Raw genomic sequence first — 27,739 nt, forward strand, 5'->3', positions numbered from 1 at the left:
GCAGGCAGACTTCCCTGGTGGCTCAGTGGTAAAGAATCCGCCTGCCAATGCAGGAGATGTGGGTTTGATCCCTGGGTCAGGAAGATGCCCTGAAGAAGGAAATGGCAACCCACTCCAGTATTCTTGCCTGGAAAATCCCAAGGACAGAGGAGCCTGGCAGGCTACAGTCCATGGGGTCTCCAGCATGACTTAGTAACTACACAACAACAACCACATGCAAGCACCCAAGATGGGCAGTGTTCACAGACTACAAGTGTCACAGGAGAGGGCACAGTACTGGATGGTTCTGATAACTGTGGGAAAAATTAGTGCATAAAGAAGAGGTCTTGTATATGGGTTTTTAACCTGGGCTCTAGAGACCATAGAGGGGTTCTGTGAAAACCTTTAAAGTCTATCAAACTTTATAAGGACATCCAAAAACATTTTTTTGAAGACAATTTCTGGAGCTTTCAGCATATTTTCAAAGGATTCCCAGCATTCAAAAAAGTTAGTCCAGTGAGGTAATAAAGTTGGAGAAGACTCTGTTGGATAACAGAGTGGGGAAGACCAAGGCCTCTGGTGGTCAAGGGCCTGTGTTCAAGACATGCACTCTGAGTAGTCACTGAATTCTGACCAGATCACCGTCACTCTGAAGCTCAGTGCTGTCATCTGTAATTTACACAGTTATCACAAGAATTAAGGGGGATAATGGATGTTAAAAGTACCAGCCATGATACTGTCTCTCTCTACCTGGCTGCACTCCAAGTATTTATAATACACAACAATAACACATGAGCAGGAGATGGTACAGAACCACTGAAGGGAATATAGTGAAACTAACAGTTGCTCTTTCTTCCCTGAAACTATTTAGTTGTCAGAATAAAAACCAAGGAAATGTCCTCATTTTTATCAAGCTAAAAGTTAATATCCATACCTTAAACTGGATTTTCTGAAGTAGAAGAAGGTAAATTGTATTCTCATATGCAAAGCAAAACAAAAGGAATTCTAAAATGCCTATGACATCTACTTAAAGAAGGAAACATGGATTCTGTCTCAAAATTCATTCACCTGTACAGAGATCCTCTTTTTCAGATCCTCCCAGGTATATCCTTTGAAGCTGCCTTCTTTGACATCATAATTACAAAATGGTACAAGGGCTAAGAGATAACAAGCAGATGAGGACTCAAAGAAGAAACATTAAGAAACAATCTTTTACTTGCTACATACCTTAAATGATAGGAAAATACCATCAGATAACAAATACTATAAATTAGTGTGAAGCTCATGAAAAATTACTTTTATTTTTTTCACTATATCATTTACATTAGCAGCAACAACAACAAAAAAAAGTGGGGGGAGACATTTAGGTATAAATCTAACAAAATATTGTGGGACTGCTACACTGAAAACTACAAAACATGGAAGAAAGAAATTAAAGAAGTCCTGAAGAGAAAGATGTACGGTGTTCATGAACCAAAGGAACTAAAAATTTTGTTAAAATGTTAACTTTCCTCAAACTGATTTACATATTCAACCCAATATTAATCTAAACCCCAGTAGGACTTTCTGTAGATATCAAAAGGCAAGGAGCTAGAAGAGCAAAACTAGAACTAGAGGAACTAGAGTAGCAAATACAAGTTTGAAAAGAACACAGCTGGAAGACTCATGCTGATTTTGAGTTACTACAAAGCTATAATAATCAATATAGTATGGTATTGACAGACACATAGATAGGACTGAGTTCAGGAAGAGATCTCACAAAAACAGTCAATTTTTGACAAAGATACAAAGGCACTTCAATGGAGAAAAGATGGAATTTCAACAAATGTTGCCAGGAACGACTAAATGTCTGCATGCAAAAGAAAAAAGAAAAAAAAAAAAAAAACCTCAATCTTATACCTAGAAAAAACTAACTCAAAATGGATCATAGACCTAAATGTAAAATATAAAACTTTCAAAAAGAAAAATAGGAGAACATCTTGTAGTCTTAAGTTAGGCAATGGTGCCTACATATGACATTTAAATCATGGTCCATAAAAGACTGATGTGTGAAGAATTAATAAAAATTTAAAAATTTACATAAAGTCATAGAAAAGTGAGTTTTTACAGACAAGTCAGAGAAAAAAAGTCTGCAACTCACATATCTAACAAAAGATTTATCAAGAATACTTAAAAAACTCTTAAAATTGAACAATAAATCAACATTTTAAATGGACAAAAGATTTGAACAGATACTTTACAAAATATGATACACACATGGCAAATAAGGACATGAACAGATGCTTAAAATACACCACTCATTAGGGAAATGCCAATTAAAACCAGAACGGATACCACTAACATCTATTTAACAGAATAGCTAAAATTTAGAAATAGTGATAATACCAAATACATAGTGAGGATGATAAGCATCTGGAGCTTCATACACTGCTAGCTGCTGTTGTTCAGTCACTCAGTTGTGTCCGCCTCTTGGCAGACATGCAAAAATGATACAGCCATTCTGCGAACCAGTTTGGCAGTTTCTGGTAAAATTGAATATATACTCAGCATATGATCTAGCAATTCTACTCCTAGATTTTTACCTGACAGAAACAAAAACTTGTGTTCACACAAAAACCTTTATGCAAATATTTACAATAACTTTACTCATCATCATAAAAACTGAAACAACCCAAACATCCTTCAGTGGTGAATGGATAAATAAACTGTGGTTATAGTCATACAAGAGAATTGAATACCTACTTTACAATAAAAAGAATGAGTCACTGATACACACAACATGTTGTTGTTCAGTCACTAAGTCATGTCCAACTCTTTGCGACTCCATGAACCACAGCACGCCAGGCTCCCCTGTCCTTCACTATTTCCTGGAGCGTGCTCAAATTCATGCCCATTGAATCAGTTATGACATCCAACCACCTCCTCCTCTGTTGCCCTGTGCTCCTCTTGCCCTCAGTCTTTCCCAGCATCAGGATCTCTGCCAAAGTATTGGAGCTTCAGCTTCAGTAACAGTCCTTCTAATGAATATTCAGGGATGATTTCCTTTAGGATTGACTGGTTTGATCTCCATGCTGTCCAAGGGACTCTCAAGAGGCTTCCTCTCCAGCACCACAATTCAAAAGCATCAATTCTTCAGCACTCAGGCTTCTTTGTGGTCCCACTCTCACATCCATACATGACTACTGGAAAAACCGTAGCTTTGACTGTACTATAGCTTTTCCAGCAAAGTGATATCTCTGCTTTTTAATGCACTGTCTAGGTTTGTCATAGCTTTCCTTCCAAGGAGCAAGTGTCTTTTAATTTTATGGCTGCACTCACCGTCCACACTGATTTTGGAGCCCAAGAAAATAAAGTCTGTCAGTTTGCACTTTTTCCCCATCTATTTGCCATAAAGTGATGGGACTAGATGCCATGGTCTGTTTTTTGAATGTTGAGTTTCAAGCTAGCTTTAAAAAAAAAAAACTATATATATATATATATATATATATATATATATAAATTTGTTTATTTTAATTGGAGGCTAATTACTTTACAATATTGTATTGGTTTTGCCATACATCAACATGAATCCACCATGGGTGTACACGTGTTCCCCATCCTGAGCCCCCCTCCCACCTCCCTCCCCGTACCATCCCTCTGGGTCATCCTAGTGCACCAGCCCCAAGCATCCTATATCATGCATTGAACCTGGACTGGCGATTTGTTTCATATGATATTATACATGTTTCAATGCCATTCTCCCAAATCATCCCACCTTCTCCCTCTCCCACAGAATTCAAAAGAGTGTTCTATACATCTGTGTCTCTTTTGCCGTCTTGCATACAGGGTTATCGTTACCATCTTTCTAAATTCCACATATATGCATTAGTATACTGTATTGGTGTTTTTCTTTCTAGCTTACTTCACTCTGTATAATAGGCTTCAGTTTCATCCACCTCATAAGAACTGATTCAAATGAATTCTTTTTAATGGCTGAGTAATACTCCATTGTGTGCATGTACCATGGTCAAGCTAGCTTTTTTAACTTGCCTCTTTTACCTTCATCAAAGAGGCTCTTCAGTTTCTCTTCACTTTCTGCCCTTAGGGTGGTACCATCTGCATATCTGAGATTGCTGATAGTTCTCCCAGCAATCTTGATTCTAAGGAGTCATCCAGCCCAGCATTTTACATGATGTACTCTACAAGTACATGACTTCCCTGGTGGCTCAGATGGTAAAGCGTTTGCCTACAATGCGGGAGACCTGGGTTCAATCCCTGGGTCAGGAAGATCCCCTGGAGTAGGAAATGGCAACCCACTCCAGTACTCTTGCCTGGAAAATCCATGGATGGAGGAGCCTGGTAGGCTACAGTCCATGGGGCCGCAAAGAGTCGGACACGACTGAGCAACTTCACTTTTCACTCTACATGTAAGTTACATAAGCCAGGTGACAATATTCATCCTTGATGTACTCCTTTCCTTTCTCAATTTTGCACCAGTCCATTGTTCCATGTCCAGTTCTAACTGTTGCTTCCTGTCCTGCATTGAGGTTTCTCAGGATGCAGGTAAGGTGGTCTGGTATTTCCATCTCTTTAAGAATCTTCCAGTTTGTAGCAATCCACACAAAGGCTTTAGTGTAGTCAATGAAGCAGAAGTAGATCATTTTTTCAAAATTCCCTTGCTTTATCTATGGTCCAAAGGATGTCGGCAATTTGATCTCTGGTTCCTCTGCCTTTTCTAAATCCTTTTTACATCGGAAGTTCTCAGTTTACATATTGTTGAAGCCAAGCTCGAAGGATTTTGAACATTACCCTGCTAGCATGTGAAATGAGTGCAATTGTAGAGTAGTTTGAACACTCTTTAGCATTGCCTTTCTTTGGGATTGGAACGGAAACTGACCTTTTCTAGTCTTGTGGCCACTGCTGAGTTTTCCAAATTTCCTCGCATATTGAGTGCAGCACTTTAACAGCATCATCTTTCGGGATTTGAAATAGCTCAGCTGGAATTCCATCACCTGCATTAGCTTTGTTCATAGTAATGCTTCCTAAGGCCCACTTGACTTCACACTCCAGGATATCTGGCTCTAGGTGAGTGACCACATCATCGTGGTTATCCAGCTCCTTAAGATCTTTTTTGTGTAGTTCTTCTGTGTATTCTTACCACCTCTTCTTGATCTCTCTGATTCTGTTAGGTCCTCACCGTTTCTGTCCTTTATTGTGCCCATCTTTGCATGAAATGTTCCCGTGGTATCTCCAATTTTCTTAAAGAGATCTCTAGTCTTTCCATTGCTTTCCTCTATTTATTTGCATTGTTCACTTAAGAAAGCTTTCTTTCTCTCCTTGCTATTCTCTGGAACTCTGCATTCAGTTGGGTATAACTTTCCCTTTCTCTTTTGCCTTTTGCTTCTCTTCTTTTCTCAGCTATTTGTGAGGCCTCCTCAGACAATCACTTTGCATTTCTCTTTCTCGGGGATGGTTTCAGTCACACCTCCTGTACAGTGTTACAAACCTCCATCTATAGTTCCTCAGGCACTGTCTACCAGATCTAATCTCTTGAATCTATTCATCACCTCCACTGTATAATAATAAGGCATTTGATTTAGGTCATACCTCAATGGCCTAGTGGTCTTCTGTACTTTCTTCAATTTTGCAATCTCCTTATTGCAAAAGCTCTGAATTTTGCAGTAAGGAGCTTATGATCTGACCCAGTCAGCTTCAGGTCCTGTTTTGCTGACTGTATAGAGCTTCTCCATTTTCAGTTGCAAAGAATATAATCAATCTGATTTTGGTATTGGCCATCTGGAGATGTCCACATGCAGAGTCATCTCTTGTGTTGTTGGAAGAGGGTGTTTGCTCTGACTAGTATATTCTCTTGGCAAAACTCTTGTTAGCCTTTGCCCTGCTTCATTTTGTACTCCAAGGCCAAACATGTCTGTTACTCCAGGCATCTCTTAACTTTCTACTTTTATATTCAATCCCCTATGATAAAAAGGACATCTTTTTTTGGTGTTAGTTCTAGAAGGTCCTGTAGGTCTGCATAGAACCATTTAACTTCAGCTTCTTTGGCATTAGTGGTTGGGGCATAGACTTGGATTACTGATATTGAATGGTTTGCCTTGGAAATGAACCAAGATCATTCTCTCATGTTTGAGACTGCACCCAAATACTGCATTTTGGATTCTTCTGTTGACTACAAGGGCTAGTCCATTTCTTCTAAGGGATTCTTGCCCACAGTAGTAGATATAATGGCCATCTGAATTAAATTCACACATTCCAGTCCATTTTAGTTCTGTGATCCCTAAAATGTTGATGTTCACTCTTGCCATCTCCTCCTTGACCACATACAATTTATCCTGATTCATGGACCTAACAGTCCAGGTTCCTATGCAATATTGCTCTTTAAGCATCTGACCTTATTTTCACCACCAGATACATCCACACTGAGCACCATTTCTGCTTGGGCCCAGCCTCTTAATTCTTTCTGGGGCTATTTCTCTGCTCTTCCCCAGTAGCATATTGGACACCTACCAACCTGGGGGTTCATCTTCCGTTGTCATATCTTTTTGCCTTTTCATACTGTTCATGGGGTTCTTCAGGCAAGAATACTGAAGTTCTTTGCCATTCCCTCTCCAGTGGACAACGTTTTGTCAGAACTCTCCACCATGACCTGTCTTGGATGTGGCCCTGCACAGCATGGTTCATAGCTTCCTTGAGTTACACAAGGCTGTGATCCATGTGATCATTTGGTTAGCTTTCTGTGATTGTGGTTTTCACAAACATGGGTGAAACTTAAAGACATTTTGCTATGTGAAACAGCAGTCCCCCAAAGATATAGAACACATGATTAGATTTTGCAGCATTTTATAGAAGACAAAAGTTTAGGGATGAAGAAAAGATCAGTCGTTGTCTATGGCTGGTAACAGGTATGTATGTGTGTGCTCATTCATTCAGTTGTATCCGACCCTCTGTGACCCCATGGACTATAACCTGTCAGGCTCCTCTGTCCATGGGATTTTCCAGGCAAGAATACTGGAGAGGGGTTGCCATTTTCTCCTCCAGGGGATCTTCCCGACCAGGGACTGAATCCACAAATCCTGCATCTCCTGCACTGGCAGTGGATTCTTTACCACTGAGCCACCTGGGAAGCCCCGTTGGCAACAGAAAGGGTTTAACTTTTTACAAAGGGAATTTGCTTATGGACTTATGGAACTCTAGTTTAATTGCAGTAGTCGATATGTTTTGACCCTGCATTTGTCAAAACTCATAAAACCATACATTTCAAAAAGTGAATTTAAAATAAACTAAAAATGACAAAATAGGATTAAAAGTCATACTATCTCAAGTTTGACAAAAAATAGACTTAAACTTTTCTAATGTGTCCACTTACTTGATCAAATTTGTTTAGGAATGTAGCCTCTGGAATTAGAAGAATTCTGCCACTTTTTAGTTATTTTGCTTCAGGCAAGCAACTTAATCTCTGCAAATCTCAGTTTTGTCTGTGTAATGTGGTCCATAGTGCCCTCTCCAAGGTTATTTTGAGGATTAAAAGAGAGAATGCATGGAAAGCACTCAGCAAACTGTAAGCATTTAATAAATATGAGCTGTTACAATGTTACACTCACCCCCAAACCAGAACTACTTTTAGATTTTCCCTGGTGACTGAGACCTTAAAGAATCTGCCTGCAGTGCAGGAGACCCGGGTTTGATCCCTGGGTTGGGAAGATCCTCTGGAGACAGGCATGGCAACCCATTTCAGTATTCTTGCCTGGAGAATCCCACGGACAGAGGAGCCTGGCAGGCTACAGTCCATGTGATCACAAAGAGTAGGACACAACTGAGCAATTAAGTACACACAGCACAAGACTGCACTATGAAACCAAGTAAAGTTAGCTATTCAGAGAAAACTGTTTAAGATACACAGATGACTAACCATTTACACAGGCATCTAATAGCCTCTGCTTTCCTTAGCAGGGTTGAATATTACAACTTATTGTTTAATTATATGTCTGCCTTCAAACCCAGGGTCATGTGAAGATGGGGAATGTGCATGTCTTATATAATACTCCATCTCTAGTGCCTATACTGGAATACCCAGCACCTACAGATAACCAGTAAATGTCTCCTGAACCTAAGTCAGATAAGCAGAAAGTATGTGATGGAGGCAGCACATAAGAGTGGGAGGAAAATGAATTTTAGCATCAGATGAGATAAGTTCAAATACTGACTGCTGCTGCTGCTGCTGCTGCTAAGTCACTTCAGTCGTGTCCGACTCTGTGCGACCCCATAGACGGCAGCCCACCAGGCTCCACCATTCCTGGGATTCTCCAGGCAAGAACACTGGAGGGGGTTGCCATTTCCTTCTCCAATGCATGAGAGTGAAAAGTGAAAGTGAAGTCGCTCAGTCGTACCCGACTCTTCGCAGCCCCATGGACTGCAGCCCACCAGGCTCCTCCGTCCATGGGATTTTCCAGGCAAGAGTACTGGAGTGGGGTGCCATTGCCTTCACTATATAATATTAAAAACTAATATGAACTTATCCAGTGACATTGACAACTATCTAATCTAATTGTCTTATTTTACAGATGAGGTTGGTACAGGTCAGACATCTTGCCCAATGTCACCTGGCCTATCAGAAGTATATACAGAACTTGAAACCAAGTCCTAAAACTAGTATTTCCTATATACTACACTGCTGCCAATGAAGACTGTCTTAATTAACTACCAATGCTGTAAGGCTATTGACCTTAAAGTTATAGAATGTCAGTGTAACTTACTGGTATTTTTAAGACTAAGTTTCATTAAAGTCAGTGAGGTAAGCTAAAGGAGTACAGTAGTTAATCCTGTCTGAGTTAGAATTGTTATTATACTAAGTTAGAATTACTGTTGGGCTTCCCTGGTGGCTCAGCTGGTAAAGAATTTGCTTGCAATGAGGGAGACCCAGGTTCGATCCCTGGGTTGGGACGATCTCCTGGAGAAAGGAAAGGCTATCCATTCCAGTATTCTAGCCTGGAGAATTCCATGGACTGTATAGTCCCGGGGGTCACAAAGAGTCAGACACAACTGAGCAACTTTCGCTTACTTACTTAGAATTACTGTTGGTATCAACAGGGAAGACATTTAAAATTTTAAACACTTAACCTTGAATTGAACTAAGTCACTACGTAATTGTGCAGTTTGAATTAAATTTACTAAGAAAATCTAGTTATGTTTGGGGGGGGGAACAGAAGCAAAGACTTTCATGTGCATCCCTTGATCTTTAAAATAGTATTATATGATAACAAGAAGTACCAGGAAAAGATTTCAAACTTTTCTGCAGGGGACTTAGCAGCCATCACAGCACTTCAAAGGGAGCAAAAAGTGGATTGATATGTATCGTGAGCAACTCCCATCCTCTGGAAATATTTTGAAAACAATACTCTTAAAACAAATGTACCTGAACTCCAAGTGAGTAACTGGACTGTTATTTGGTAACTGTTATTAAAGTTTTGACATTTACATTCTAAGCTATTACGTAACCAAAAATATAAATATCCTTCTGGGAATTTATAATCTCAGAAAATTCTTTCAAGACCATTTAAAAGACCAGTAAAATAACAAGTTTACTGGCCTTAAGCTGAGAAAACTTCCTAGAAGAATGACAAATTTAAATAGAGGAACAATATCCAGAATGTAAAGTGCTAAACAGATTAACATTTATCCAGGGAGTCACAACCAGCATTTGTTAAAGAGGATTTAGGATTACAGTTAAAATGAAATTAAATTTAAAATATTTAAACTAATCTATGTTTGCTTGTTACACACACAAAAACAGTCACTAAATGTAACTTAACGACCCTAAACAACTGTTTGCTGATTCTCCTTTTACAAAGTGAAAACCTGAAGAGAAACAATCACCACGAAGCTGCACGGTGCTGACACCCGGGCCAGATCACATCAAACAGTGCCTTCCGGTTCAACACAGCACAAGAGAATAAAACAATTTTTTCCCAATTTAAACTTGTCCCTAGAGCTGTAAAGAATGAAAAACCGCCGAGTCAACACCTTCTGGGTCTACGCTTGCTTGTGTATATGTTTTGGGGGGTGGGGAGGCGATGTTTTTGTTTGCTTGCTTTTCAGTTTTTACTTCATGCATCTTCAATCTATCTACATACTTTTCTGTCTGTGACTGCCCCCACCATTCATGGGCTTTGTAATGCTCTGAAAACTTGCATTCCAAATTATTAATGGAACAAACCTCATATCCTAAAGTGCCAAAAGAATTGGCTACTGGTACAGAAACCATTTGAAGGACACTAGCAACTTTTGTTAAGGCTATTGTTTTATAGTTAAATGACATTCAGAGCAACTTGAACTAGACCCTTCTACTATCAAAGAGTGCAATTCACTAGGTTGCCTAGGATTTGGCTGGCAGGCCATCCTAATATTTATCTGAGGACAACTTTCACCTTTGGCTAAAAAATACTAACACAGAGCTTGAAATTGACCAAAGTGAGGAAAGTAAATACTATGGAAAAGACATAAACTGATTTGCTGTGGCTATTACTCAAATGATGGAGCTTGCAATATTTTGTTGTAACATGTTCACATGTATGCTTGTGCACATATACAAATTTTAAAAGCTAAAAACATATTAGTATGTCTTTCAGCTACAGCATAACATTCCAGCCTTCACCCTAATCTAGAAATGCTTTGAAAAATAAAATCTGAGGATTTTAACCAGTTATCTGCCATACTCTCAAGAAAGGTGTTGAATCACTCTGATTTCAGTGTTGCTTTTCAATAGCAAGAGGTGGGAAAAGAGGGATTTGTAGAGTTTTCAGAATTGACTTAAGTTTCAAATAATTCCCTTATAGACACTAGAGCAGGCAGTGCAGTAAGGGTGTAAGAAGGCCTAGCACAAAATTCATGTAGGAGAGAAGGGAGAGAAAGTAACAAGCAAACTTTGGGTTTTCTTCCTAAGCTTCAGGATCCTTATTTTCTTATTGAATGCAAATTTTAAAGCATTTATCTTTCCTAAGCCCTACAACTAAGTTCCTACTCAGAGTAAGGATAATCTTCTGATATAATAAAACAAAGGGAGAAAGCCAGACTTTAAAGCATCTGGGAGCTACAAATTAAGAAATGTAGTAGCCCACGGAAAAATCTCAGTCCAGCTTAGATATGACTTGTAACTGAAAGTTATCTCAGATTTTTAGGTCCCACTTTTGAGATGATGAACTCATACTATCTTTTAATGAGAGGTTCATATCTGCCTTTGATGTGTGAAAGACACTCCCAGCTGGAGGAAAGTACAAGAAAGATCTAAAATATTTGCTTCAGCTGCAAAGAGCTATTAATGAAAGTTTAGAAAATGAGGTAACATTAGGGGGAAATCTTTAGAAGAAAAGATGACATACTCTCAGTTTATGAACTCTTAGGGGAAAATATTCCCTCAAAATAAAATCTGACAAATAATCTCCCCTTTTCTACACATGAGAGTTGCTCACCCTCCACCTTGTTCAGAGTACATTTTTTAGTGCCCTGGTATGTAGGAGACAAAAAGGGGGGAGGGGGGAGCTTCATATAATTTGCTATTCACACAAAACACCAAGGTTGAAACTCACATAATAAATACAGAGGTTATGAAACCCAATGGATTCATCAGCTCAAATACAGGAGAGCTTTAGAATTAATTCTTGTAAAACAACATTTACACGTGCTTAAGAATAGGAGCACTTACAGTGAAATCCTGTGAGAAAGGGAACTGAACACAAGTTCAAAGAATTCCATGTAATTCTCTGTACTGTGTAATGTTCTGAGATTACTAGCATCTTAATGGACAAAAGGCAAGAAAAAATAGAATCTGACTTTGTCAGTCATTTATCTATCTAAATATATTCTCTAACAATCTTATCCACTCTTAGTATAGTGCATAGGCACAGAAAACAACCATCATTTCCATAGCCCATAGCCTAGTAAAGATTTTCTGGCTTCCGTGGTGTCTCACTGGTAAAGAGTCCACCTGCCAATGCAGGAGACGCAAGTTCAATCCCTGGTCAGGAAGATCTTCCGGAGAAGGAAATGGCAATCCGTTCCAGTATTTCTGCTTGGGAAATCCCATGGACAGAGGACCCTGGAGGGCTACGTGGGGTCGCAATGAGTCGGACACAACTGAAAGACTAAACAAACAAATAAACAAAGATTTTCTATTTAGAATTTGGGATATTTAGATCACTCTTAGCTGATCTTCAGAGTGACTAAATTCCCTGATTGAGCAGGGTGAGTCTTAGAGTCAGCAAAGTATTTGAGACTTTTTCTATGACACCCTTTGACAGAGAGGAGAGAAATATATGATGAAAATAATTAATTCCTTTCTGAAAAAAATTGTTTTTAACATCTATATCAGGTGTTTCATATAACATTTTAACCTATATGTTAACAACTTTACAAAGTAGGTCTCATTATTTTATCGATGTGGGAAATGAGAATTAGAAAAACTTAAGTGACTTGATTTGTCACATGGCTAATAAGTCAGAATTTGAATCTAGTTCTAAATCTAAAAGCTTTGCATTAGAATTTTAGGTCATTAAAACATTAGGACATCATCTACCTTCTGTGGAAGTAACAAATGGTCTAAAGGTAAAGGTATTGAGGAAGGGGTATTATTTATGTGTATGTGAACAAGCAAATACTGGGGCTGGGAAATAAGGTGCTTGCTTGTTTTTTACCAATTTTATTCACTCAACAAGAACTTAGGGTACACCTATGATAGATCAGGTATTCTCATATGTTCTCACACACATCTGAATTCTTATAAAGTCTCTAGGAAATTAAATAATTTCTCTCAGAGTTTCCATATTTCTAGCCTATGTGCCATTGATTCTTAGGCCAAGAATCCTTTTTCTCCTTACACGTGACTGATTAAAATCACACCAAACATCAGCAGCTTTTACAAGTGGTAAGTTTGCTGGAGTATTTATGTTAAAAATAACAACTTCAATGGCATAACTGGAGATAAATATTGCATTCCAACAACCAAAATTTAACAAGTAATCAAGTAGAGAGAGATATGGACTGATATGATTGTATATCTCAGGATGATAAATGATAATCAAGATAGCTTTCCTAACCACCATCAACATGGTATAGTATTAAAATAAAGAAACTTTGTAAGCAGAATAACTGTTTCCTCTTTTTAGTCTAATTAACTCATTCATTTTTTCAAAACATTCCATTTGCCTCCATGTCTTTAAATTCAGATAATGTAGTCTTTAAAGATAAGAACTAGAGAAAATACTAGTTTCTAGTCTCAATTACTATGCTGGTTTGCAGGGCCATCTAAGGCCCTTTCTTATAACTTTTTTTGACAGAGAACAAGGCACAAGAAACTGCTTAACATTCTCATGCCTCATTTCCTCAACCAATAAAATGAAGGGATATCCTGGCTACCCCTTCAGCTTGATAAAAACTGAAATTTGTTAAGTAAACCCCCAGAGTGGATGCTGAGTACCATCCAAAAATGTGTTGTTCTACATTTGGGCAATGCAACACCAATGAAAAAATTAAATCAAGGGTTTTGAGGAGAGAAGGGAAAGGCCAGAATCATCACCATCAGAAAGAAAGGGCAGTCAGTTTCTCTTTTCCTTATGTTGAGACAGAATTCTGAATCATCTATCCCAGCCAGAACACTAGGAAGATGTGTTCAATCCAGGCCAGAGTGTTGCTTTTGGAGTGAAGGGGTATCGCAGTGCTCTGGAGTTCAGTTTCCTCCGCACATACACAAACACAAGTGCACAGCGCCCCAATGCTGTTTGTCCCCTTGGCTTCACAGCCCTGCCAGTTGGCAAACCCAAGCCAGGAAGTTGTCAATTCCAATTGCGTTTAAGGCCATGTAGTCCTATTAAAGAAGCCTTGCTGGTTAAGGGGCGTCCTCTGTTTCCAAAGCATGGGAAAAAAAGGGGGGGGGATCTGCTTAGATTGGAGCTGGCAACTTTCACTGACTAGAGTTTTCAAGGAGCTATGAATGAGTTTAACAAAGGAGGTCTGTGGCTAGTTTCTGGCTGAAGTCCATGTCAACAGTTTTTAAGGTCACAGGCCACACTAACTAACATTTATTCCCAGCAGACCCTGCTCTAAACACAAGCTGTAAGTAGTACAAATTTGGAATTTTTCTGTAATCCCTTGAGATATTCCTGATCCTTCCACATGTTTCTGCTCAATTAAAAACAATTCTCACTTTGCACCACAAGAGAGGCCATGCTCAGCAATCTCAGTCCATCCTTAGGGTAGATGAACAAAAACCTGGCAAATCAAAGGGCTCGAGTGGGGAAGGGGAGGAATTCAGCTGGATCACACTGAAAAGTGCAGACAGCTCCCCAGGGGCTCAGTTTGTGAAAGCATAAAACGGGTTATGACAGAGATCCTGAGGCCATAAAAAGCAGGTTTGAGGCATGAATTGGGAATAGGTTCCTAGTCTTTTCACACAAATAGGATAGAAATTTCTGAGAAAATTAAAAGATCAATAAGAAGAGTGTAAAACAGTGGTAATCTATAGAATAGATGTTAAATATCCCACTGTGAAATTAATATAATCATTTCTCAGTTAAGATGAACTCTTACTTTCATTGTTTCTAAATTCAAGATGCTTCTTGAAATCAATCTGAAAACTCAATACAACTCCTATTTTCCCCTTGAAAAGCTGTTTTTAACCTCTGTGGTACATTTTATAACTGACAGTATTTTTAAATTTTGCAAGGCAACATGGGAATAATTACTTTGAATTGAGCACCAAAAATCTCATCTAATCCTCACGGCTACCATAGGAAGTATTTTCTGTTTTACGGATAAGGAAACTGAGGCTGAGAAATATGAAGTGACTTGCTTCCATTCCTATGGCTAGTACACAGTCGAACTGAAGTGTGAAGACAAGTCTGATTCTGGAGCTCAAGTCCATTCTGGAAACTTAGGAGGAGAAAACCATACTAGAGTATCAGTGGTCATTTTGGTAGTTAAAGTACTACCATTTGCAGCATTCTATATTTGGAATCATGTTTTATATGAAGGTAGTTATAATTTTTCCAAATTAAAAAACACATAAACTGTGGTGCAATGAATATTTGAATTGAACTTGACAGGATAAAATTGCAAGAACTACTTCATTAAAAACATACAAAGAAGAAAATTTAAAACACACGTGATCCCATTACCTAACTAGTCTCAAAGTTAATGCTTAAAAGTATGCAATCACCCAGGCTTTTTTCCTCTAATTTTCTTACGAAATAGAGATATCATATATGAAAATTTGTATTTTGCTTTTTTTTATATCTTAGATGTTTTCCATGTCATTAAATAATCACCAAAAGCATAATTTTAATGGTATTAATTTAGCAAACTCCCTCCATTAATTGTTACTAATTTCTCATTCTATATACTATAATAAACATCCTCATACATATATCTGTACATATATTTGAGTTTTCCTCAGAAGATTTTTAAAAAATGGGAACAATTCATATAAAGATTGTGAGTACATATCACCAATTATTTTCCAGGCATGTTGGATCATTTTCCACCTGACCTACAGTGTATAAATGCCCACCTTATAGCCACTCAGTATCATCTTCAAGTTGATGTGACCAGGCTCACATAGACTTGGTTATGTACATGCCCACACAAATCCCATGTATGACAATGACATGTATATGTTACAATTGGTCTATCCTTTTAGAAACTCCTGAGCCACATAATGTTGTAAGCTACCAGATACAACCTTAGCAAGATTTTTTGCCTATATCATCTCTAGTCTTCAGCACCACCACCCCCCCCAAAAAAAGTAGATATGAGGAAATTAAGGCCCAGAAAGAGTAAATGGAGCACCTAAAAGCACATTTCTGCATCAGCAGGATGAGGATTCAAATTCTGTTCTAATTCCAGATCATGCTCTTTATGCCATGCCATCTCACAGCTCATTTCACCTCAGAGATGATCAACTTGCTTCTTAAAACCCCAGCAATGCCTCTTTCTCTAGCAATGCCTCTTCAGACAATGAGGCCACATTAATCTTTAGGGAAATAAAGAATGACAAGACCCAGATCTCACAGGCTTTGAGAAAGGAGAATAGCAAGTTGCATGTCTTCTTTTAAGAAGCAGTAAGTGGCAGCAGTGTGGAACTAGAAGGAGGCTTACACACAGTTGGCAGAACAGTAAAAGGGCATAGCCACTTTAGAAAACAATTTGGCATTATCCAATAAAGCTGAAGATGTATGTACCCAACACACAGCTATTCAACTCCTAGGCTCATATACCACAAAACCGAGTGCCTTTGTGTACTAGGATATCTGTTCAAGAACGTTCATAAAAGCCACAAGCTGGAAATAGCCCAAATGGCCACCTATAGTTGAAAGCATAAACAAATTATAGTATGGTCATACAATATGTAATACTCATATAGTAAAGAGAAGAAACAGCATGGATGAATCTCAAAAACTGAGCAAAAGAAGACTTAAAATAATTTCATATCGTATAATTTAATTTATATAGGTTCCAAACCAGACAAAACCATACCATATTATTTAGGGATACATACACAGATGTAGGGCTTCCCTTGTAGCTCAGTTGGTAAAGAATCTGCCTGCAATGTAGGAGACCTGGGTTTGATTCCTGGGTCAGGAAGATTCCCTGGAGAAGGAAATGACAACCCACTCCAGTTATTCTTGCCTGGAGAATCCCATGTACAGAGGAGCCTGGCAGGCTATAATCCATAGGGTCACAAGAGTCAGATACAACTTAGCAACTAAACCACCACCACACAGGTGAACAAATTATTCTGAGGTGTTGGAAATTTCTTAACTGGGTAATTACATGAGTATTTGCTATATAATTTTTGTATGTACTTATGTGAGTATATATAATATATAAATATATGTACACACACATATTTATACTTACATGTGTACATATCACTAAAATCAATGCATTTTCCTTTTGCAGATTATAGTTCACAGTTTACAAAAGAAAAGCACAGGGTTGTAGTTAAACATTTACATAGCAGATAAAACAGTACTTAAGTTCTTTGTGTGTTCTATTAGTCATCACAACGAAATTCTCAATTAGTATTATCCTCAATTCACCACTGAAATAACTGACAAAGATGAATGCTGGGTAAATGAAAACATTTTATATTATTAATCCAATTTTCAAGAAGATTAAAAAATCAAATATAGTACCAATTACCAATGTTCATTCAATTACAACGTAAGTATTATATTGAGGAAAGACAAATTCAGGGAGTCCCACTGCATGAAGGTAAACTCTCTCTTCAGATAAAAAGACCAGGGATAATAATCTCTGGGGAATTAAAAAAAAAAAAAATTTTTTTAAGGTAAAAACAAGTATTGCTTCCAGTGGTTAGGGCACAAAGGCTATCTTTACTTAATGAGGATAATCAACACTTAGTATATTTTCATATACTAATAAAGAAAAGGTACAAATTAAAAATTTCTTTAAAATGATAACCAAAATTACCAAATATGTATTCCTTTTAAAACGGATGACAGCAAATGCCTAGCTCAGCAGAAAACTGGACACTAGCAAACATACTTTGCTTCTGGCTTGGAGTTGCTTTTGTGGCTTTTTGGTTTTTTTGTTTTGTTTTTTATCCCCCCAAAGACTTCTTGTTTTCTTGTGGGAGCAGGATTTTAAAACTTAAAAATTTTTTTAAAGGAAACCAGTCATTATGAGTTCAAGCAAAAAAACTACAGGACACCGATTTCTTTTTCCACCACACGTTTAAGTAAGTTCTAAAATGTCAAGTTTTTCTTTAGAGCCCAGCATTTTTTTTGCTGCATTTTGGGCTCATTAATACACATAAAGAGCTAGTTAAAATACCAGACTGAATAACTGAACAATGAGACAATTAACCCCAAATACAAAGCTCCACCTACTTTACTTCAAAGACATCTGAAATATAATAGATTAGAAACCATAAAGGATGATTCTCAGAATTAATTTTGTAATACATATTGCTTTGTATTTTAGATAAGGGATTTAAAATCTCCATAGAGGTACTCTAACACTTCTGAATTGAGTTAGAGACAATTGCCCTTAGCTTTGCTGAAGGTTACTGGTAGTTTCACTTGCCATGAAAAAGAAATAAAAATCTATTCAATTTCTACTGCATACTATAGTACAGAACTTAATTTTATCTACAATGTTTAAAAAGTCCCTAAGTTTCTACATGAAGTTTTAAGGTATGTATGGTTTCTTTACAGTCAGAATATAATATACTCAAAATCAACTGCTGTGCAACTTTAAAAGTAGTCCCTTTATGCTACATTACTTTTGCAATTTATAATATAACTTACACTAGTAAAGGATTACTTTGAAGATATAAATGTCAAAGTGAAACACAGAAAGGAAAAGTAAACTAAATACATTATTTGTCACTTGATTTAACTAAGACTTTTGATACTATTTCTATACTTTTTTGGGCTTCCCTTGTAGCTCAGTCAGTGAAGAATCTGCCTGCAGTGCAGGAGATCCGGGTTCGATCCCTGGGTTGGGAAGATCCCCTGGTGAGGGAAATGGCAACCCACTCCAGTATCCTTGCCTGGAAAATCTCATGGACAGAGGAGCCCGGTGGGCTGGGGTTGCAGAATCGGGCACGACTAAGCAACTAACACTTATTTGAGCTTCCCTGGTAGCTCAGACGGTAAAGCATCTGCCCGCAATGCGGGAGACCTGGGTTCGATCCCTGGGTTGGGAAAGTCTCCTCGAGAGGGAAATGGCAACCCACTCCAGTACTCTTGCCTGGAGAATCCCATGGACGGAGGAGCCTGGTAGCTACAGTCCACGGGGTCGCAAAGAGTCGGACACGGCTGAGCGAGTGCTTTGCCTTTGCCATACTTTTAGGTTCATTGTTTTCAGAAGTTAGCAACTATTCTTCATTGTCAAGAAATGGGTAATAGCTCACATGTTAAGATAAAAAGTAGTTGAGTTTTTTTAAAAAATGTAATTAGCTGAATGACAAATTCACTAGAACAAACGCATTTTTAAAAGAACATAAGTCTTAGCAGGAAAAAAAATTTTTTTTTTATAACTAAGAGCTTCTTGTCTTGTAAATCAATTTCACACAATTTACAGTCAGAAAGATTCTCAGGAAAGAATATTTAATGATATGTAAAGACACTTACTTACAATATGATAAATGAAAACGCTGGACAGAAAACTATAATACAGCATGATCCCAATTCAAGGAAAGAAACACATCTAGTCATTATGGGAATCATAAGATGATAGACTGCTTTTCTTACTTTTCTGAAGTTTTTTAAATTCCTCTAGTGAGGAAGTATATCTTCAAAACCTCAAAAAATTTTACATCTTAAAAATAAGTGACTCATAACTGACTGTAAGCATTGTGGGCTCTTCAAAGTGCAGATGGCATAATGATTTTTCTCCTTGAAATGATGTAAAGAGGTACACTATCTCAGTCTTCCAGGGCTTTTCCATGATGGACAAATGTTAGACTTCCTACTGCTTCTAAAACTGATCACTGGAAGGGCCAGAAAACTTAAATTCAAACTCTTCTTTGTATTCACAAATCTATCTTGTTCTTAAAATAAGAGTGTAGCTTAGATCCAAAGGGTAATTTTAGGTGTGAAGCATACTGAGTTATTTTCCTTTCTACCTCCTGCCCAGTGAAAAGCAATGATAAAGCTCAAATAAATACACTCTGCTTATTGTTGCTATTGTAGGAAAGTGGTTTGCTTGCAGGGAGGTCCAATAAAAATTGATGACACTCAAACTCAATCAAAAAGCACTAGTGGCCTCTCCTATAGAATGCTTTTCCTGTCTTCCAAAAAGGGTCCCTCGTATGGAATTGTTAAGATTCTCTTTCTCTCAGAAGGCAGGCTTAGTTTTACTGGTTTTCCATTCAAACATACCTTACATCAGATTTAAAGAAAACTGTATCATTTTCTGTACTCTATAATCATATACCTGGGTTGTTCACACAGAATGCAACGACACTGGCCCTAAGGAAATATGACTTTTTGATGCTTGAGGCAACTGAGTTTTGAAAAACCTTAGTCCCAGGTGGTCTTGTGCTTATTCTCCCAAGTGGAAAAATCATTGTCATATCTTGGACAAGACTCTGGATTGTGGGGTCAGAAAACTGCTATCATCCAGCTAAAGAACTTGGGACAAAAAAAATCTTTCCTCTGCAGGTCTCATTTTCATCAGATATAAAATGAGGATGGGCTGTAGTACATTTTTCTTAAGAGGTCTTTAAATTCACTTCTGAAATCATTCTGCAAAGGTGAACAACCCATCATGGTTCTTTTATCTAAATATATATGATGAGAAACACACATTAAGAGCATTAAGAAAAGGAAGCGTTCTGCCTTCGAAACATAGAGTGAGATCATACCATGTCTATTGCAATGCCCAACTCATTCAATCCCAAAATGAAAATTTTCTTTTAGCCAAAGTCTTGGATTTTGGCAAACCAACCCTGAGCCAGGCTGGTTTCCTTTGTAAAAGACCAGGAGGAGTGAAAAAAGCTTCTTCTTCCAGTGGCTGGCCCTGAGGCTGGCTGCTGGTGCAGAAGACACACCTGTCTTTCCAACTGCCCAGCTTCCCAGCCCTCAAATGGTAGGCTACTAGGAGAGCAAGAGCAGTTTTATTTATTTCCCTTTCTCCTCTTTAAAGGTGATTTTGTTAAAACTGTACAGCTTGTTACCATTGTCGAATTGTGACTCCCTAGAGGATTATATATTTCTAAGCATGAAGGCATCTGTGTGGCAATAAAACATGCAACATGCCCCAACCACTTCATTTTTTTAATTAAGAAAAAAAAAAAAAAGTTAAAGCCTCCCACAAAGTGATGTTCTGATGAGCACACCTCCCATGCAAGCCTTTCAAAATACTCTCAGAAAAGGCCCTGGGCCTAGTAAACCAGAGCCTCCACAGGCCCCATCCCATGGGTTCAGTTTCTGACAGAAGCCATGTGCCAGGATCCACAATGAGTGGAATTATAATCTGCCACAGCAATCAAGCCTTCTCCCAGCTGACCATCCAGAAAACAACATTGGCCCATCATACTTTTAAGGGAAGGAATTAAAAAGAAATCAAACAGCCCCAGAGAGATGGAAACACTCGAAAAGCAGAGGAAAATCTTCTGTTAAATAGTATGAAAGATCCAGGTTTCCCAAATGGCATTTAAGGCATTGGGAAGAAAGGCTGATGTCTCCCAGAGGGGACCCAGCTTTGATGACCAAACTGCCCTCAAACATCAGGCTGTACATTTTTGTACAGCAGGGTACCCTCAGGCGAGACAACCATAAATAGCTTAAAACAAGAATAGGAGATTCCATCTGTTTCTGGAATATTTCAGCAGCACCTGCTTTCAAGGTAAAACTCTGGGAGCTGTCCCCACAACCTTCCTTCTCAACTCCCTTCCCCATCCCCCATACACTTATTTAAAACTGAAGCAGCTAAAACACAATCCAAAAGGGTTTCTGCCATTCCACCTGCCTAAGGAAAGAGTCCTTTGATTTTTCTCCCAAACTGTATGTGTTGCTTAAAAAACACTGAAGCAGTTAGAGAAGCCCAAGTTCTCAAAACCAGACTCTATAACTTCTAGCTTCTTTTTTTCTGTGAAAACTGAGCTTTTTTGTTTATAGTAGAAATGAGTACAATACAGATGAAAAAAGGATGCAATAGTTGTTCTTGCCATTAAGTCAGAAAATGTTCCAGATCCTCACTTAACACAAAGTTTAAACATAAGCCCACACGCCAATCTGCATGGAAAGAAGGATAATAACTCCCCGATAAGATCCAAGGAACACATTCTATTAAGTTATTAAAAAAAAAAAACAACACTAAAGTTGAGTCTTGAAAATTCCAATCTAAATCAGATGCTATTCCCAAAGTGATGTACAGCATCCCTCTAACAACCAGAAAACCCCAAGCTTGTGTAGATAGCAATTTCATGTACAAACATCAATATTTCTAACACCTGCCCCAGACCATCAGGTGACACAACATTTTCTATGGGATAAATTCAAAATCTTGAGCATGGCCCACAAAGACGTTCACAGTCTTGTCCGAAGACTTTTACGGCACCGTCTCTCGCTATCGATCTTTCATCAGAATTCTCATCATTCTTTTACTGTACCTTCCATTTCTCTGGACCTCTGTGCACCAGTTCCCACTGCCCAGAGAGCTTTCCTCCCGTTCTCCTCCAGGCAAGCCTCCACTGATTCTCTAAGGTCCAATTTAACTGGAACCCAGCAGCAACACTTTCTCTGATTCTGCAAGTCAAACATGAGCTCTGCCTAATCTGTGACCCCAAAGAAACTTACGGATACATATTTTTTAAAAAAGCATCTATCACAATATATTTTAATTACTTATTTACTAGTTCCTTCCCAAAGATGAAGTGGCCCCCAAGACAGTAAGGGTAGTAGAAGTGAAATGGGAGATGGGTATCAAAATCAGAGGTGGCCTGGAACAGTGCACCTAGAAGCAAATTCAACTTCATATTTGGTAAAGGGCAAAAAGTATATATTGTTAACAGTTTGAAATACCAAGTTCAGAAAATGCAGCTTACCAAACTCTTGGATGAATAGGACAACTGAAAGGTTCTCATATGGGGAGCTGAGGCTAGATCTGTGTCTCTATTTTAAGGGACCTTGAGGTAAATAAAGGCCAAAGACCACATGTTATGCATTGCTCGTTCTTGAAATATGCTAGATACTAAGATACTTACTAAGTGAATACAAACTTTAAATGTTAGGCTAAAAAAAATTTAGATGCCATATTGATGAAACAAGTTATTTCTTCCCAAAATGGATAAGAGGTTCTGAACAACTCTATTTGGATATAAAGACTGTTACTCAAGGTTTCTCAAAAGCTGAAATAAGATCCCTATATATTAAGTAGAAAATTGTAGAACACAAATACTTTTAAAGTGCCTTTATAAAGAATAAGTTAATACTATATGGCTTATCTTCCATAATCTACTGCTCCCCACTCTAAGCAATACAGTTATGACTTTGAACTCCTACATTTCTTCTGATCATCCAAAACCAGAAGCTGTTTATAAACAGCATATTTTATTACAGTTTTAGCCTTGTTGGGTCATGTGTTTTTTGGGCAAAAGAAGCCACAAAAAAAGTGATCTAGGTCACTTTGTCTTTGTCTTACAATATTAAGATTTCAGAGGTAAATATTTAGTACATATTAGACTCAGATGGTGCTATCTGAGAATGCTAAAATACTTTCTTGGATTCTTGGGTTTATAAAGAAGAACAACTAACTTACTCATAACTCATGTTCTCCTAGCTGGTGCTTTTAACCTCGGGCTTCCCAGGTGGCACTAGTGGTAAAGAATCCACCTGCCAATGCAGGAGACATGAGAGATGTGGGTTCGACCCCTGGGTTGGGAAGATTCCCTGGAGGAGGACATGGCAATCCACTCCTGTATTCTTGCCTAAAAAATCCCATGGACACAGGAGCCTGGCAGGCTACAGTCCATAGGGTTGCAAAGAGTCAGACATGACCGAAGCAACTGAACACACACACACACGCACACACCATCTAGTAACTAGCTAAATAATATAACGGTGACTCTCAAAGAAAAGTAAAATGCTTTAATATAAAGAACTAGTCAATTGTGGAAGGAAATAATGCATTTGACTTTATATACCATGGTATTTTTGTTAATAAGAGTTTTTACTTTAGTACAACTACATCTCTGTCAAGGTTAGCTGGTAACAAGAGTTCAAAAAAACTTTGAAAAAGAATTTTTAAAAATAAACTTAGGGATTCAATCCTTCATAAAACAAGTATTACTAACTGTCTACTATGTACAGAGACATTCTTTAATACGCTTTGGATGTATCTGTGAACAAAACAGGTTAAGAATTCCCAGGCTTCATGAAGCTTACATTCTAGTGGGGAAGAACAGACAATGCCCCTAACAATGAATCTAATAAGTTATATTGAGTAAAGGATGTCTAAGAACCTTTCATTGTAAAATTACGTCTAAATTTTGTAACATACTAATGACCCAATCCTTTATGGACACAATGCCTGTCCACTGTGTCACTGAATCCAAAGTGTAAGAATCAAAGGTGCACCTCTTACGACTAATATGAATTGTCCGGTAATATGAACCATGCTTCTGCCAACAACAGGACTTCGTATTTTCTCTTTGAATTAGTATCCAATGAGGCCTGTCCTCCCACTTGAGCCCCCAGTGTTCTGCTTTTCCAACTGAATGGAATGGTTCTCCCTGTCTCTGAAAGTCATGCACTCCTCTGTCAAGCACTACACTAAGTGATGGGGATGCAGATGCTGCTTAAGACACAACCTTTACCAGTAAAGAGTTAACTGTTCACTAGGAGAAAGACAAAAGAAGATCAAGGCTTATGAGTGGATAGCTTAAGAGTGCAAAGCATGCTGGGTGCATCCAGAAGATGGGATGATTACCTCTGCCTGGAAAAGGGGACTCTGAGAAATGCTCAAGCTGAGCCTGGAAGGATGGGTAAAAATGTATGAAGGCAGAAAGGTCTGATCGTTCATGTGGTCTAGGAAGCAAGTGAGCTAGGAAGCAAGTGAGCAAGTGAGAGAGAAAAAGTGATCCTAAGAAGCGAAATCCTAGAACAGTGGGGGCTATGTCTGCACAAATGCCATCACCAGGAACTACATCCCTCATGGGAAGAAATGGAAAAGCAAAAGTAAAGGTGGCAGCTGAGCAGACTTAAGAATACTGGGCACACTGAGAACACGACTGGAGTTTAAAACACACATTAACTAAAGGAAAAGCATCTGAAGCAAAGCAAGAAGACCAAACAGCAAAAGAAGATGATGCTAAATAATAATGTAACCCAGACCCAAGTCCCACCAATGTTCTCTTGGAAGACCTCTCCACTGGACATGTCACCAACCCGTTATCCAGGGTTAACAGCAAGTTCTTCCACTCACATGCTAGTCTCAACCCAGCAATGTTTCCAAATCAAGCACAGGGAAAGTGCCATTTTGTGTGCCCTGTACATAAGCAAAAACTGAATAAGATAAACAGAGCCTTCTGGCCTCATGTTAAATACCCATGAAATGCATGTCCCAGAATCCACAGAAGACTAAACTACAGCCACTATGCTCTGGGGCACTAGATTAGCAACAGTAAGAAGACACTATTCCACGGGCTCACTCTATGTGTTATATATAGCATATTGTAGCAAGATCATCCATCTCCCCAGCTCATCTCGGGAACTCTTCAAGGACAAGGACTAGCTCATAGTAAGCACTCGATTAAGGACTGACAAACAAGTGAATGAATTAACCCACCAAATTTTCCCCTATAGCTCCTAGCTAGTACACACCAATTGTACACACAATTGAAAACACACCAATTGCTGCTATTTTTCATTCTAAATGATAATAGCAAAAGGCTATTCAACTAGCCTGTCACAAACATGGCCCTACATGTAGATACAAACACCAGAATCAGATATGAGCAATTTTTAAACTTAAATTTTTAAATAAACAGTTTTCCACTCTCTGAAGTGTGCTGAGTGGTTGCAATTGTACCAATTCAAGAATCTCCCTTCCCTCAATACATACACCCAAGCTTTGAAAGAAACATCACATCCCAAAACATTATGAGACAAAACCTTTTTGCAAAACTTCAAGAACTTGGTTTAAACCCTCATCTCCCTGAATGACTACATAAATATGCAGTGTCCTAGCCAAGGCTGAAATACAACATCAGACAAAAATGTAAGAGAAAATTTTCTTGAAAAAAATTGTTAAATAAAAAAGTAAATAATAATTTATATCAGAGTCTAATACTCAGGGCAGGTAGTCCTTGGGCCTGGGCTAGAGATGTGTTTGAGAACAGGAGTCTTGCAAAGCAGCCGGGTTTGTACCTCCATCTTAAGGTCTTTCCAGCAGTTGTCCTCTAGTGCTCAAATTAGATATACTATGCCTGATGAAGGAGCCAGTGGACTTCGCTGATTAAACACAATAATAAGATTTGTGTAGAGAAATGCAGAAGTAGCATTTCTAACTGACAGTTATAGAGCTAAGACATTGAAAGTTAGCCCTCACCACCCCCATGGTGTTAGGGTGTGTGTGTGTCTGGGGGCAAGGGGGTCTGCTCTTAGTGAGGAAGAAAAGAAAATGCAGAGACTAGTATACCAGAGAACTACTCCTTCTGGAATTCATAGTGGGTCTGGCCTCGCTAGGCTCAAGCCCAAGATGGGAGACCCGGGTTTTGTCAGGGGCGCCTCCCTGCTATCCTGCCCTGTGCTGCTGCACATGAGCAGAGACAGGAGGCAGGCCCCTCTGACACCTACTTAACCAAGGCAGATGCAGAGGAGAGTGTGTGGGATGCCTTTACCTCCCCCTCAGGAGGCGCCCAGCAGGAGCCCACAGAGCCAGCAGCTCTGAAATCAGATTTCCACACATCCTGCAACCCCGGAATATGCCTTACCCCTCTGGCAGGAGGAAACAGAGCATTAAGTAAGTGTGCTTCTGGTGTGTGAAGGGAATTTTGGAAGACCTAAAGAAGCCTTCTCACAGGATTCTGCACTTTTTTCAAAACCTCTACGGAGGGAGCCAAGTTGGGAAACAGTTACTTACTCATTGACCCGAAAGGGGCAGGGGTGTTACTTTGAGAAGGACACAATCAGTGTCTGCAAGACGTCCTGAACTGCAGACACATACTTTATTAATAATCTTACATACACAAAATGTCCAAGGGAAAGCCTAACAGGCTAATTTCTGACAGCTCCAGATAACAGAAGGAGGAACTGAAGCCATACTGATTCTCCAGCTTCTACACACTCCACAGACGCAATGATCCCTTTTTCCACCCAAGGGATGTGATACAAATAAATAAATACAATTATCTGTAGAACTTAAAGTGCAAGGACAACATTGTAAAGTTCTTCTCCCCAAGTGCAGTGACTTATGGGAAGCAGATAGGAAAATAAAAAGAACAGCTGGAAAATTTAATTACAGAAGACCAACCCAAAAGCTGACATTGTTTCATAGAACTAGCCAATAGCCAAAGCCATTTTCCTTACCTTAAGATACAGAAGCAACTCTTTGCTCCTGAAGATAAGCGGCAGAACCCGAATCTCTGTTTGCTGTCAATGTCAGTGAGCACGAATGTGAAGTTCTGGCCAACTTGGCTAACTGTGAGGCTGCGCCAAAGAGAACAAAGGGGAAAATGAATGTGCAGTAAGTTTCCTGATAAAGTATCTAATCACAACAAGTCGTTGAACCTGTAACATTTCCTTTCTCAGTGGAATTCTTTATAAATGAACTTAACATTTACACACTTCAAGAGAAAAAACTGAGTGAGTATTTTTTAAAAAAGAAAAAGACAGCAAGCAGTGACCACCTCATCATAGCTACCAAACCTCCTGCTTACTGCACTCAGGCAGGTGTCCCTGTTGAGCACTGCATCCAGTTTTGAAAGGTGCATCCTATTAACCTCATTTTACAGATGGAGAAATAGCCTAGAGTGCCACTGCGTAAGATGTCAGGTGGTAAATTGCAAAAAGCTGAATTTTAAACCTAGGCCTATCTGATACCAAAGTCTTCCCTGCCAGTTTGCTGGTAATGATGCTCACCTGATTATTCCTCTAGTTCAGAAAATAACAGGGACTGCAACAGCAGAATTTAAATGCCAGCCACAAAGTTAGACATTTGATATTATACTATCTCATTTACTCTCACAACAACCCTGGAACTTCAAGGATGTTCCCATTTTACAGAAAAGGAAACGATAGAA

General features: G+C 38.7%; 1 protein-coding gene across 7 annotated transcripts in view; it reads right to left on the reverse strand.

Moving 5' to 3' along the window:
- The window catches only part of DENND1A (DENN domain containing 1A), a 530,572-nt gene that overhangs the window by 323,368 nt on the left and 179,465 nt on the right, over window positions 1–27,739 (reverse strand). For all 7 annotated transcript variants that reach the window (XM_061433489.1, XM_061433487.1, XM_061433488.1 and 4 more), the window contains one exon: window positions 27,027–27,146. In XM_061433489.1, the coding sequence (XP_061289473.1) occupies window positions 27,027–27,146 (120 nt within the window). The remainder of the gene's footprint in view (window positions 1–27,026; window positions 27,147–27,739) is intronic.

This window comes from Bos javanicus, chromosome 11 (assembly GCF_032452875.1).
Source record: "Bos javanicus breed banteng chromosome 11, ARS-OSU_banteng_1.0, whole genome shotgun sequence".
NCBI lineage: Eukaryota > Metazoa > Chordata > Mammalia > Artiodactyla > Bovidae > Bos > Bos javanicus.